The 12,971-nt window shown below is 35.8% G+C and overlaps 1 protein-coding gene across 1 annotated transcript in view; it reads left to right on the top strand.

The window, feature by feature from the left end:
* The window catches only part of SLC15A2 (solute carrier family 15 member 2), a 47,217-nt gene that overhangs the window by 20,233 nt on the left and 14,013 nt on the right, over nt 1-12,971 (top strand). The window contains exons 4-8 of the mRNA XM_003763625.4: nt 5,615-5,707; nt 5,941-6,040; nt 7,100-7,190; nt 7,447-7,524; nt 12,653-12,735. Coding sequence (XP_003763673.1) covers nt 5,615-5,707; nt 5,941-6,040; nt 7,100-7,190; nt 7,447-7,524; nt 12,653-12,735 — 445 coding nt within the window. The remainder of the gene's footprint in view (nt 1-5,614; nt 5,708-5,940; nt 6,041-7,099; nt 7,191-7,446; nt 7,525-12,652; nt 12,736-12,971) is intronic.

Below are 12,971 nucleotides of genomic sequence, written 5' to 3'. Positions count from 1 at the left end.
GAATGCTTTTTTCTTTATAATTAAAATTCTTTCTCTGTTGGCTTGCAGAACTTGCTTTTTAACTGATTTGTTCACAAACACTGTCTGTCTTGGAGTTAGCAGCCTTGAGGATTTTTTTGGAGGCTATATATATTTCATTGTGATGTTAAAGGTTTTTATCCTATTGTGCTCTTCTGGGAAAACTATGATGCTTAGGTTGTCTCTAGCTATCCTGTCTTTTAGTTCAGTATATTTTTGTTTGCATAGTGAGCATAGTTTCTCTTAATGTTTTTTCTAGAGTGTCCTTTAGTTTTGTGTATTTAGATTTCAAATCTATTAATTTCTCTTTTATTTCTTAGTTACTTCTGTGGTTGCAGATTTAAGTTTTTCTATTTTGCTCATTATTTTTGTGTTGTAAGACCTAAATTCTGTTTCTAATTTCTTTTTTAAACAATGCAGGAAGAGCATCTTATGATTACATGCTCTTTTCAAATTCCACAGGCTTAATTTTTTTTTTTTTTTTTTTTTGGCAGTATTTATTAGACAGCTGAACTTCTTTACTAGATCTGGAGGCCATATTTCCTTCGATTGTTACTATTTTTTCCTATTGATCTATGTTTGTATTCAAAGTTTTTGAGTTTTCTTCCTGAAATATTTGGTATTTTCATTCCTTTTTCCCTTAGCTTTATGTTCCTTATTGTTAATTTCTGACTCTCCACTTTCTAATTGTGGTTTCCTTTGGGGATGGATCTGAGTTTCTCAGTCTTTGCCAAAGTAGGCATTTCTTCTTTTCTTCTCCCTTCCTTCCTTCCTCCCTCCCTCCCTTCCTCCTTCCCTATTTCCCTCCCTCCCTGCCTGCCTGCCTTCTTTCCTTTCTTCCTTCCTTCCTCCCTCCCTCTCTCTCTCTTTCTTCCTTCCTCCCTCCCTCTCTCCCTTCTTTCCTTCCTTCCTTCCTCCCTTCCCCCCTCCCTCCCTCCCTTCCTTCCTCCCTATCTCCTTCCCTCCTTTCCTTCCTCCCTCCCTTTCTCCCTCCCTCTCTCCCTTCCTCCTTCCCTACCTTTCTCCCTCCCTTCCTTCCTCCCTTTCTCCCTTCTTTCCTCCCTACCTTCCTCCCTCCTTCTCTTCCTCCTTCCCTCCCTCTGTTCTTTCTTTCCTTCTTTCCTTCCTTCCTATCTCTCTCCCTCCCTCCTTCTTAACTCTCTCCCTCCCTCCTTCCCTCCCTTTTTTCCTTCCTTTCTTCCTATCAGAGTTGGGCAACTTGCCCAGGTTCACACAGTAAGTGTCAAGTGTTTGAGTCTGGATATGAACTCGGGTCTCCTGACTTCAGGGCTGGTGTTGTATCCACTGTACCACCTAACTGCCCCCAAAATAGTCATTTCAAAGATTTCTAGCATAGATTTCTGGCCTGAATGACTTAAGTGTTTAGAATTGACTTCAGCAGCATAATATGATCTTTTCCTCAGTCTTAGTATATATAGTGCTACACTGCTCCTTACACACATGCCATCTGTCCTGTCCTGTCCTAGTGATCTATCCCATTCCCTCTATTCCTCAGTTCTTTGGTATGATACTGATAGTTAAGAGCCTGCTTTCCATGGCACAAGTCCTTCTTAGTTGTAGTTCCTGGCAGGTTTTTATTCCTAAAGAACTGTGCCCAAGTTGCTGTTGAGAGGTTAGAAAACTTCTGCAGCCTAAAGTTGAAGTCTCAGATAGAAAGAAGATATGAAATTGTGATGCCATCTTGTATTGTGGCCTTGAGTCTACTAATGTATCCTCACAGCTGATAGAATGAGAAGTGTGTAGGAAGACTACTGAGTAAGCTCAAGGTTGATGAGCATGGTCCTGAGTTTGGGGAGATTTTCCCTTCTTTTTTGGATTCTGGCTGTTCTAGACTTGGAAATAGCTGAAGTTGTCTTATCTTTGGTTCATTATTTCTCTTTTGGACAGGTTTGAGAGGTCATGGAAATTAGTATCTATTTAAAAAAATTTATTGTAGTAAGTTTATTTTCAATACACAATACTTTATGAATTATGTTGGGAGAGAAAAATTAGAGCAAAAGGGAAAAATCATGGGAGAGAAAAAAAAAAAAACAAAAAAAAAGTGAACTTGGCATGCTGTTATTGTGTACAATGTATTCCTGCTTCTGCTTGTTTCACTCAGCATCACTTCATGTAAATCTTTTCAGACCTTTCTGTAATGGGCTGAGGCTTGAGTTGATGCACTGAGGTCCCAAGCATGTGAGGCTAAATAATAATTGGACTATACCCTATTAATATAAATGATTGGATAAAGAATGGCCCCCGCCCACTCTCTGTGCAAGTCCTGATGTGTTGTATAGAAAATGATGATTTTGGTGGGTGGAGGCAGAGAGAGACAGGAAGAGAGGTGGGGAGAGATTGAGCCTGGGTTCCATATTCCTAGCTGCTGGTCATGTGACTGCTGGTCTAGCTAGCTTCTTGACTCAGCTACACAACATTGCTATCGCCCATTCCCTTCCACCTCTGATCTTTCTTCACTGAGAATAAAGACTGACAATTTTCCCCTAACCTGAATTCCTGATTCCGGCTGATTTTAAAATATGCGGTCTTCACATTTTTCTGTATAATCAGCTTGTTCATCATCATCTTTTCTATTTTTTTTGCTGGCATTAAGTGACTTGCCCAGGGTCACACAGTTAGGAAGTGTTAAGTGACTGAAGTCACATTTGAACTCAGGTCCTCACTGCACCACCTAGCTGCCTCTTGTTCATAATTTTTTAAAGAACAATAATATTCATTACCCTCATATATCAGGGATGAGTATCTAATCCAGCATTTTATTGCTCACATGACTTAGAAACTTTGAGTGGAATTATTTTCTGCTTAAGTGAGAGACTTTACATTTATCCCTATTGAATTTCAACTTTGTCGGGGCTCAACACAATGTCCAAGTTCTATTGGATCTATTGGACTATCACCCAGTATGTATCCTTCTTGGTTTTATGTCATCTTCAAATATGATAAAGATATTTTTCTTTTTTTAAAAAATTTTTTTCTGGTTATACATTTATACATATATATGTATATATATGTGTGTGTGTGTGTGTGTATATATATATATATATATATATATATATATATATATATATATATTTTTTTTTTTTTAAATACCCATTTCTTTATGAATCATATTGGGAGAGAAAAATAAGAACAAAACAGGAAAACCATGAGAAAAAAAAACAGAAGAAAAAAAATAGTGAACATAAAATGTGTTGATTTACATTCAGTCTCCATAGTTCTTTCTCTGGGTTCAGACGTCATTTTGTACCTAAAGGTTATTGGGATTGCTTTGGATCACTGAACCTCTGAGAAGAACCAAGTCTTTCATAGTTGACCATCACACAATCCTGCTATTACTATATACAATGTATTTCTGGTTCTACTTGTTTTGTTCAGCATCAGTTTGTGTAAATCTTCCCAGGCCTTTCTAAAATCAGTTTGCTCATTAATTTTTTAAAACAATACTATTCCATTACTTTCATATACTATAGCTTATTCAGCAGTTGCCCAATTGATGGGCACTTACTCTTTTTCCAATTTTTTGTCACCATAAAAAGAGCTGCTTCACACATTTTTTTTTTTTTTTTGCATATGTAGGTGCATTTCCCTTCAATAAGGATACTCTGTAGCTTCATGAGTCTTCCCTTCTGTGTTTCTCATTTCATACATAGTGAAGTAGACAGCTCAATAATCTAATAGATGAGTTCTTGTCCTGACTCTTATTCCTAACTATATCTGTTACATTAAGCAAATCATGTAATCTCTCTGGGGCCGGTTTTTTAATCTATAAAATGAGGTGGCTGGACAGGTTAATGATTTTCAGTTCTAAAGTTTTGCATCCTTTTTGTCTGTAAGGATAATACAATGTGTATGTTGAAGTGGCTGTTCTTCAATTTTTGGCAAAGAACATTTAATTGAATATACATTTAGAAGGCAATGGAGAGTCATTGAAGAATTTTGATTATGAACTAAATGACCATATCAGGTTTTAGGAAGATTTATTAGGAAATAATGTGAAAGATATACTGAAAAGGAGATAAAATAGAAGTAAGAAGTATCATAATAATGCAAAAAAAAAAAAAAGATAAAAGAATAATTTACTGTGGAAGCACAAACAGCACGTCTTTCCAATGGCTTATATATATAGTGTGAAGTAAAAGGTAAAAATGTTAGAGAAAAGACCAGATTAAGTGGAGAGAATGAGATAGCTATTGGGTGTATTGAATTTGAGGTGCCAAGGAGACATCCAGATGGAAATGTCCAGGAGGCTGTTAGTGATTCAGGAGATGATATTTAGATTTGAGAGTACTCTTCAGAGTTATGATAATTGAAGGCTATAATAATAGGTGGAATACCAAGTAAGATGAGGAAGAAAAGATAAAAGTCTATAACTGAGCCTTGGGGTACAAACCATATTTAAGGGACAAGAGCAGGATGAAAAGCCAATGAAAGGAGGCAGAGAAATTATTTGAAAGGTAAGAGGAAAATAATCAGAGTAAAGCCAAGGGAAGAAAGGCCATCAAGAAGTGATTTCATAAATGCTACAAACGGATGAAAGAGGACCAAAAGGACCAAAATAAGAAAAATAATCATAGGATTGGGGGGGGGGGGGATTTTTTTGTGTCCTTGAACAAAGCTGCTGCTATAGACTGATGAGGATGATAGAATTTAATGGATTGTGAAGAGATTGAGCTAGGTGACAGAATCATAAGGTAAGAGTGTGACCTGGAAGTTTGTTGACAGTGATAGTTATCAGAAGAAGAGTGCATTGTAGTCAAATGTTATGACCTGAAAAAGAAATGATGTCACTTTAGATTATATCCTTTGATAAAATTGCCTGAATTGGGAATGAGGAGAGGGAACCAAATTTCATCTTCCCTTATATTAGAGTAAGTTTGGAGCAAATTCTATACAGGTACCTCTAATTTCCTCTTTGATCCTACCCTGGTCTTTATGACTCCCTTTGTCACAGTCACTTCTTGAATAAAATACATGTTAAATCAATATAAGTCACCCACTTGGCTCTCCAAATTTTATTATCCCTTCAACTCTACCAGAGACTCTATCCTCTGAAGTTTTTGTCTTGCCTGCACTTGAAGGGGCTGGAAGTAGATGGGAGACACTTGTTATTCTTGCCTAGCCCCTCATAAAAGAAAAAGATTCATTATTGAACTCCTACATGTTTTTTTTTTTTCTATTTAACTTTCACCTTTGTTTCTCATAAATTTTTTTTCTTTCTTATTTTTTTTTAATGAAGCAGTTGTGATTAAAATGACTTGCTCATGGTCACTTAGCAAGTAAATAATATATGAACTCCTTACTACTATCTATTAAGCTCTATCTATTAAGCCATTCTATAGTTCCTCTCATTTAAAATTTTGAAATAGTTCCTTGAAACATCTTCCTCTCCATCCACTGTGTGTAACTAATGCTTTTCAAAAATATCTACCAGAAGAAAATGCTGAGAGTGGGATAGAATATGGCACCAACATTTGTTAGTGCTTCTCTGTGTACTCAAAGAAAGTAATATTGTTTAATTTTGTAAAATTACTTGTAAACTTCCTCTTACTCCTAAATAACTTGAATTTCTTGACAGGACAATCATCTATCTCTCTTTGGTATACGTGCTGGGTCACTTGGTCAAGTCTCTTGGTGCAGTGCCAGTCTTGGGGGGACATGAAATGCACACGTAAGTAGAATCATTGAACACAAATTCTCCTTGGTTATTCCTGCAGGCTTCAGTTCCCCCTCTCCCTTCTGCCAGACAGGAAGATTGCTGGCTCTTTCTTAGGAATGTAGGAGAGAAAAGGGTTAGGATACTCTCTGCTCTAATGTACTTTGTCTCTTGTAGTCCCACAGTCACAATTGCAATAGTAAAACTATACAACAAACACTGTCAATATCCTTGTCTCTCTCTTGTAGGGTTCTATCCATGATGGGCCTCTTTTTCATAGCCTTGGGAACAGGAGGTATCAAACCCTGTGTGGCAGCCTTTGGTGGAGACCAGTTTGAAGAAGAACTTGTAAGAACCATATGATTTCAGCATTTTTTTGTCTTTTTGAAGATGGACCCAGGCATCCCAGCTTGGGGAGGGACTTTGGAAAGGTAGAAGGCCTGACTAAATGCAAATTGTATGGTTCACCAATGAGGAGAATCATCAAACAGATGGAAAACAGAACATAAAGACTTTGTGTAGATATCGCCCTTACTTAGAAAAGCCTTTTCCCCTCAGTGAATGAAGGGGGAAAATATAAATGGATAGATGCACAAAATGAAGAGGACTCGTCTGGTCAATGATTTCTTTCTTTGCCCTTGTTTTTCCTCCCCATTGCTAACATTATTATTTTTATTATATTATTTATTATTATATCATATTACACATAATATATATGTCATTACATTATACATACAACCCATATGATTTAGTTTGGTTTATGTAGATTTGGTGAGCAAAACCTGCAAATAACATAAGTCTGTAATGTGTAATATAATTCGCAGAGAACAAGGAGTATGCATGTACTGGGTGTCCCAAAAGTCTTAGTGCAATTTTAAGCTTTTTGTAATTAGCTTAATAAGTTTAAGCAAATTGTTTTTAAAATAGGCTTAATTTTAAAAATTATTTTGTTTCTTTATTTTTTCTGGTTATATATGTATATTAACTTCTTTATTACACATTTCTTTACAGATCATGTTGGGAGATAAAAATCAGAACAAAAGGGAAAAACCAATAGAGGGAGAAAATTGGAAAAAAGAAGTTAACATAATATGTGTTGATTTACATTTAGTCTCCATAGTTGTTTTTTTGTTGGGTTTTTTTTTTTCCTTTGGATACAGATGACATTTTCTATTCAAAGTTTATTGGGATTGATAGGCTTAATTTTTAATAGCTTTAAGCTGCTCTAAGACTTTTGAGATACTATCACTATCATTGCTTATAGTAGTTCTGAGTTTGGTAGGTCAGGGAGATATGGACTGTAAGGATCTGTGCTTCTGTGTTTGATGATAATGATGGTGAGATTTATCCTGTTTTTTTTTTCCTCTTTTTTTCTTTTTCTTTTTCTTTCTTTCTTTTTTGTCCTAGGTAAAAGAAAGGAGCAGATTCTTCTCAGTTTTCTATCTGGCCATCAATGCAGGGGGTTTGATCTCCACCTTTGTCACACCTATGCTAAGAGGTTAGAGTCCTTTGTGAGGGATCTGGTAAATGGTTTTGCTGTGACCCGTTATGGAAAGAGGGAGATCCTGCCTCCTCTTCCCCACCAAGAGAGCTTGGAAAATAGAAGGGGTTTCCTTCTGTTTAATTCTTTTCTACAAGGGATTGGATTAAGCAATCTTTGTAAAGGAGGGTAATGTTGGAGAAGACTATATGAAATTGATTTGTAGAAAAGCTGAGACCTAGGATGACCTGCCTTTATTTTGTCCTCTCTCCAGGTGGTGTACGGTGCTTTGGTGGAGATTGTTATGCATTAGCCTTTGGGATTCCAGGACTCCTAATGGTGATAGCTCTTGGTAAGTGGACTGAGGAAGTGAGAAAAGATTCCCTCCCTTCCTTAAACCTATCTCACTAAATTAAACCCAACTCTGTGAGCATTTTGATTTCTTAGGATACCCAAAAGCACACTCTGAAGTGAATGTATGTACTCTTAGCTGGCTGCCCTTGCCCTAATAACACAAATTGAGCTCTTTAAGTGATTGGAGCTAGAAAATCCCGATTCTGTTTGTCAATGTGCAGATGAGGCTAAGTTTAATGCTTTGAAACTCCTTTCCCAGAACCAAGGCCTAGAAGAGGGGGCTGGGTCGATTACTTGGGTTACTTAATCCAGGGACAGCTCTGTGTGTTTTTGTTTTTAATCATTGACCTTAAAATACTTTCCTTTCCTGAGGCCCAGTATGACATTCTTGGAACAAATCCAGCCCCCAAACAATAAGAACTTGATAGAGAAATAGTAGCCCAGGAATTCAGCATTTTTCTTAGTTTTAATTGTTCAGAGAAGGGAGAAATTATCATAGTTCATTTGTATGGGGTTAACTTCTTGATCATTCTAGGGAGCCATTGTTGCCTCTTTTATCCCTCTCTTATCCCTTTTCTTTCCTACTACCAACAGAACACACTTTCTCAAATGTTTCTTCAGCTGTTCTTTGATTAATCAAGTCAGCAAGTTTTTATTAAACACCTACTAGCTGACCCAGATTCACTGCCCAATCATGTCAAGCTGCTAAGTTTGACTATATAAAGATGTAGAACTTCTGCTCAGTCTTCTTTTGCTGCAGTGAAGTTAGGTGGCATAGTAGATAGAGTACTGGGACTAGAGTTAGGGAAGACCTGATTTTAAAAATAGCCCTAGATACTTAATAGCTGTTTGTCCTTGGGCAACCTTACCTCTGTCTGCTTTTATTTCCTTATGTGTAAAATGGGGATCATAATAGCACCCACCTCCCAGGGTTATTGTGAGAATCAAATGAGATAATGTGTATAAAGCATTTAGTATAGCATCTGGCACATAGTGAGCACTTATTAAGTGCTGTTCTCTTCTCTCAAGGTGTCTATCCCATGTCCTTTTCCCTTGTAGTGGCTGCTACTATCCCAATCGTCCTTTCAGTAATATCCATCTGTTTATGCAACTTAAACTATTTCCTATTGTCAGTTAATTACCAGTGTACCCTCATCATCTTCCTCCATTCTCAGCTGGGGAAGGTTTGTTTTAGGTATAAGGTGCTGTTCAAAGTATCATTAGTAAACAAAGAGCAAAGAAATCATGAAGAGTGTAGAGAATGGGTGGGATAGAAAAATAGAAATGAGTTCACATATGTGTAAATGTGGGGGGGGAGGGTGTCTGAAACAGAAAATGAATAATTTGGTTCTTATTTAAGAGATAATGGAAAAGTCACTGCGTGGCTCTGGAAAAATGGGAATTGGCACAGAGTGGAGAAAAATAATACAAAAAGGAGAGAAATGATGTTGAAATCAATAGAACTTAAATGGTAAAAATAAGGAAAGTGAGGCAGATCTGTAACTTTCCCTGAGTCTAGTAAGTGACTGAGACCAGATCTGATCCTCTAAGTTGAGTGTTTTATCCACCAAACCACCTACCTATCTAGTAAGGAGAATTTAAATTGGGCAGGAAGAAAATTTCAACATTACAACTAATCTCCCTCTTCTATATTTCAAATGGTATCTACTCAAGAATATTCATAAGCGAAACTAGGAGTACAAGACTAAAGATAAAATGGAATAGATTAACCATCAATTATATGGCAAACTTCTCATAATCAACAATGGTGGAGCTACTTTTGAACATCTATCATATACAGTACTACTATCTATCAAGCACAGTATTAATATGCTTATTTTATTTTTTGGTATCATCCTTTCATATTCAACTCATACCCTTGTCCTCTCTATATATACTCCTATGTATACTTCTAACCACTCTAATAATGAGAAATGTTTTTAGGAGTTACAAGTATAATTTTCCCCATGTGGGAAGGTAAACAGTTTAACTTTATTGAATCCCTTGTGATTTCTCTTTCCAGTTTACCTTTCTATGCTTCTTTTGAGTCCTGTATTTATTTGAAACTCCAATTTTCTGTTTAGCTCTGGTCTTTCAATCAGTAATGCTTGAAAATCCTGTTTTTCTTTTTTTTTTTTATTGAATATCTATTACCCCTGAAGCATTATACTCTTTTGCTGGATAGGTGATTCTTGAATATTATCTTAGATCTTTTGCCTTCTGGAATGCTGTATTCCAATCTTCTAATTCTCTAATGTAGAAACTGCTGAGTTTTGTGTTATCTTGACTATGGCTCTATGATATTTTAATTGTTTCTTTCTGGCCACTTGCAGTAAATTTTTTTTTTTAAATAATAGCTTTTTATTTTCAAAATATATGTAAAGATAGTTTTCAACATTTACTCTTGGAAAACCTTGTTTTGCAATTTTTTCTCCCTCCCTTTCTTTTTTTTCTTCTCCTTTCCTTCCCACCCTCTTCCCTAAACAGCAAATAATTCAATAGATTAAACATATCCAATCCTATATACATATTTTCACATTTATCATGCTGCCCAAAAAAAATCAGTTCAAAAAGGTAGGGAGGGGAAGGAAGCAAACAACAAAACAAAAGGTGGAAATCCTATGTTGTGATCCACATTTAGTCCCCATAGTTCTGTTTTTGGATGCAGATGGTTCTCTTCATCACAAGTCTATTAGTATCACCTCGTTGAAAAGAAGCCATATCGATCAGAATTGATCATTGTATAATCTTGTGTACAATGTTCTCTTGGTTCTACTCATTTCACTTAGCATCAGTTCATATGTCTTCAGGTCTTTCTGCAATCATTATACTGATCATTTCTTATAGAACAATAATATTCCATAACATTCATATACCATAACTTTAAGTTTCAGCCATTCCCCAACTGATAGGCATCCACTCAGTTTCCAGTTCCTTGCCTCCACAAAAAGGGCTGCTACAAACACTTTTGCACATGTGAATCCCTTTCCCTTTTTTATAATCTCTTTGGGATACAGGCCAGTAGAGACACTGCACAGATTGATAGCCCTTTGGGCATAGTTCCAAATTCACTTTCAGTATTTTCTCCTTGACCTAGGAGGTTTGGAATTTGGTTATAATATTCCTGGAAGTTTTCATCTTGAGAACTTTTTCAAGAGGTGATCAGTATATTCTTTCAAATTTGATTTTGCCCTTTGGTTCCAGAATACCAGGTCAATTTTCCTTGATAAATTTCTTAAAAGATGATGTGTAGGCTCTTTTTTTTTTTTTAAATCATAGCTTTCAGGTGGTCTAATAATTCTTAAATGATCTCTCCTGCATCTATTTTTCAAGTCAGTTGTTTTTCCAGAGAGGTATTTCACATTTTCTAATATTTTTTTTTCTATTTTTTGATTTTGCTTTGTTTCTTGATGTCTAAGGGAGTCATTAGCTTTTAATTGCTAATTCTAATTTTTAAGGATTTATTTTTGTCTGCAAACTTTTGTACTTCTTTCCCCCTTTGACCAATTCTGCTTTTTAAGATATTCTTCTATTCTTTGGATTTTTGTGCCTTGTTTATCATTTGACCTATTCTGTTTTTAGTGTTATTTTCCTCAATATTTTTATGCCTCCTTCATGAAGTTTTTTACTCTTTTTAAATGATTTTCTTGTATCACTCAATTTCTTTTTGATTTTTCTTCTACTTCATTTGATTTCTAAAATCCTTTTTATTTCTTCTATGATTTGAGACCAATTCATATTTTTCTTTGAGACTTTTGATGGAGCAGTTTTGATTGTTGTTGTCTTCTTCTGAGTTTGTGTTTTTATCTTCCCAGTCATCATAGTAACTTTCTATATTCAGTATCTTTTTTCTACTGTTTGTTCATTTTTTCCAGCCTTCTTCATGAATTTTAACTCTGTTACAGTGGCACTCCACTTCTGGTATGGACGGGCCACATTTCAACATCAGGTTTTTTGTATAGCTGTTTTTAGAGATATTTTTAGTCTTTTTTAGAGATAGTTTTTGATTCTTCTGAGGTGACATGATTTAGGGAGAGCTATGTTTATAATCTGTTGGTCTGTGCTCTAGTATGTAAATGACCACAAGCAATCTTTTCTGGTCTATTCTCACTGGTACTGAAGAATCCCAGTTCTATGTCCAGTCTCACTTCTAACACCAGTTAATGTCAAATAGACCACACTGGTTTCTAACCTGTGGCGGGCTGGAGCTGAACAGAATAGGTTAGAGAGTGGAGATTAGGAATCAAGGAGAAATTTAATTTCAAATGAGGGAAATAGCTTGCCTGCTCCTAGTCTGGGGGACTTGCTTTAGTGTGGTTAAACCTTGATACTTATACCAATGGTTACACAGTAAGTTGTAACCCTGGCAATAAAAGGTAACAGTAACAATGTGATGACGATTTGTAGCAGGGCTTCATGACCAGAATTTATCTGAGTTTGTCCAGTGTTTGAGCTCAGAGTGCTGATCAGAGCAATATAATAATTATGTGATTTTTAGGCAAAGATTGAGATCATCTGGAGATGAGTGCAAAGAATTGTTATGTCAAACTTGAGGCAGAGCTTGCTTACTGGGCCTTTGGCTCTGGAAAACTGTCTCCTGATATCTTAACAATATTAAGTAATGCTTTGTTAATCTTTATTAATATGCTTGGTCTGTTCCCCATTGGAATTGCAAATTGAAAGATAATAAACATCCACCATGTGCAAACCATGTGGTCTTCATCCTACAGGATCCAGCAAAATCTCAGACACACATGTTAGATGATAAAAATGAACATAACATCTATTTCCTTACACCTTACAAATGAGGCTTGTCTGCATCTTAATGTTTGTATTCAATAATGTTTAACCCAAAATCTGGGGTTCAAAAGCTAATGCCTTTCAATTGCACATGTTTAACCTATATCAGAATGCTTGATATTTTGGGAAGGGAGGAAGTAGAAGAAAGGAGAAAAATTTGGAACACAAAGTTTTGCAGAAATGAATGTGGAAATTTTCCTTTATATGTATTTGGAAAAATAAAATACTATTGAAAAAATGTTTATTCCTGCCCCATCCATCTAAAAAAAAATCCAGTACCTTCTGTAAGAGGTTTGTTTAACTTTCCTGTCCACAATCACTTACAGTTGTGTTTGCTCTTGGAAGTAAGATGTACAGAAAATCTCCCCCTGAAGGAAACATAGTGGTTAAAGTTTCCAAATGTATCTGGGTAAGTCAGTCAATCTTTAATCTTCTATTTTAAACCATAGAGAAATTCAGGAAACATTTAATTTAGGGAGCTATACACATTTGTGTATATGACTTTGTGGGTCTGTTCTATTATAGCCTACTTTTCCAAGCTTAGATTGTCATTCTAGTGCTTAGCCATCTTCAAAATGACATCATTTTGTTAAAATCCTAATTAGACAAAGACTCTTTTTCTTTTTTCTTTTTTTTGCTCCTTAG

This window comes from Sarcophilus harrisii, chromosome 3, assembly GCF_902635505.1.
Source record: "Sarcophilus harrisii chromosome 3, mSarHar1.11, whole genome shotgun sequence".
In the NCBI taxonomy this organism is placed as follows: Eukaryota; Metazoa; Chordata; class Mammalia; order Dasyuromorphia; family Dasyuridae; genus Sarcophilus; species Sarcophilus harrisii.
This window is presented reverse-complemented; position numbering and strand designations above follow the sequence as displayed.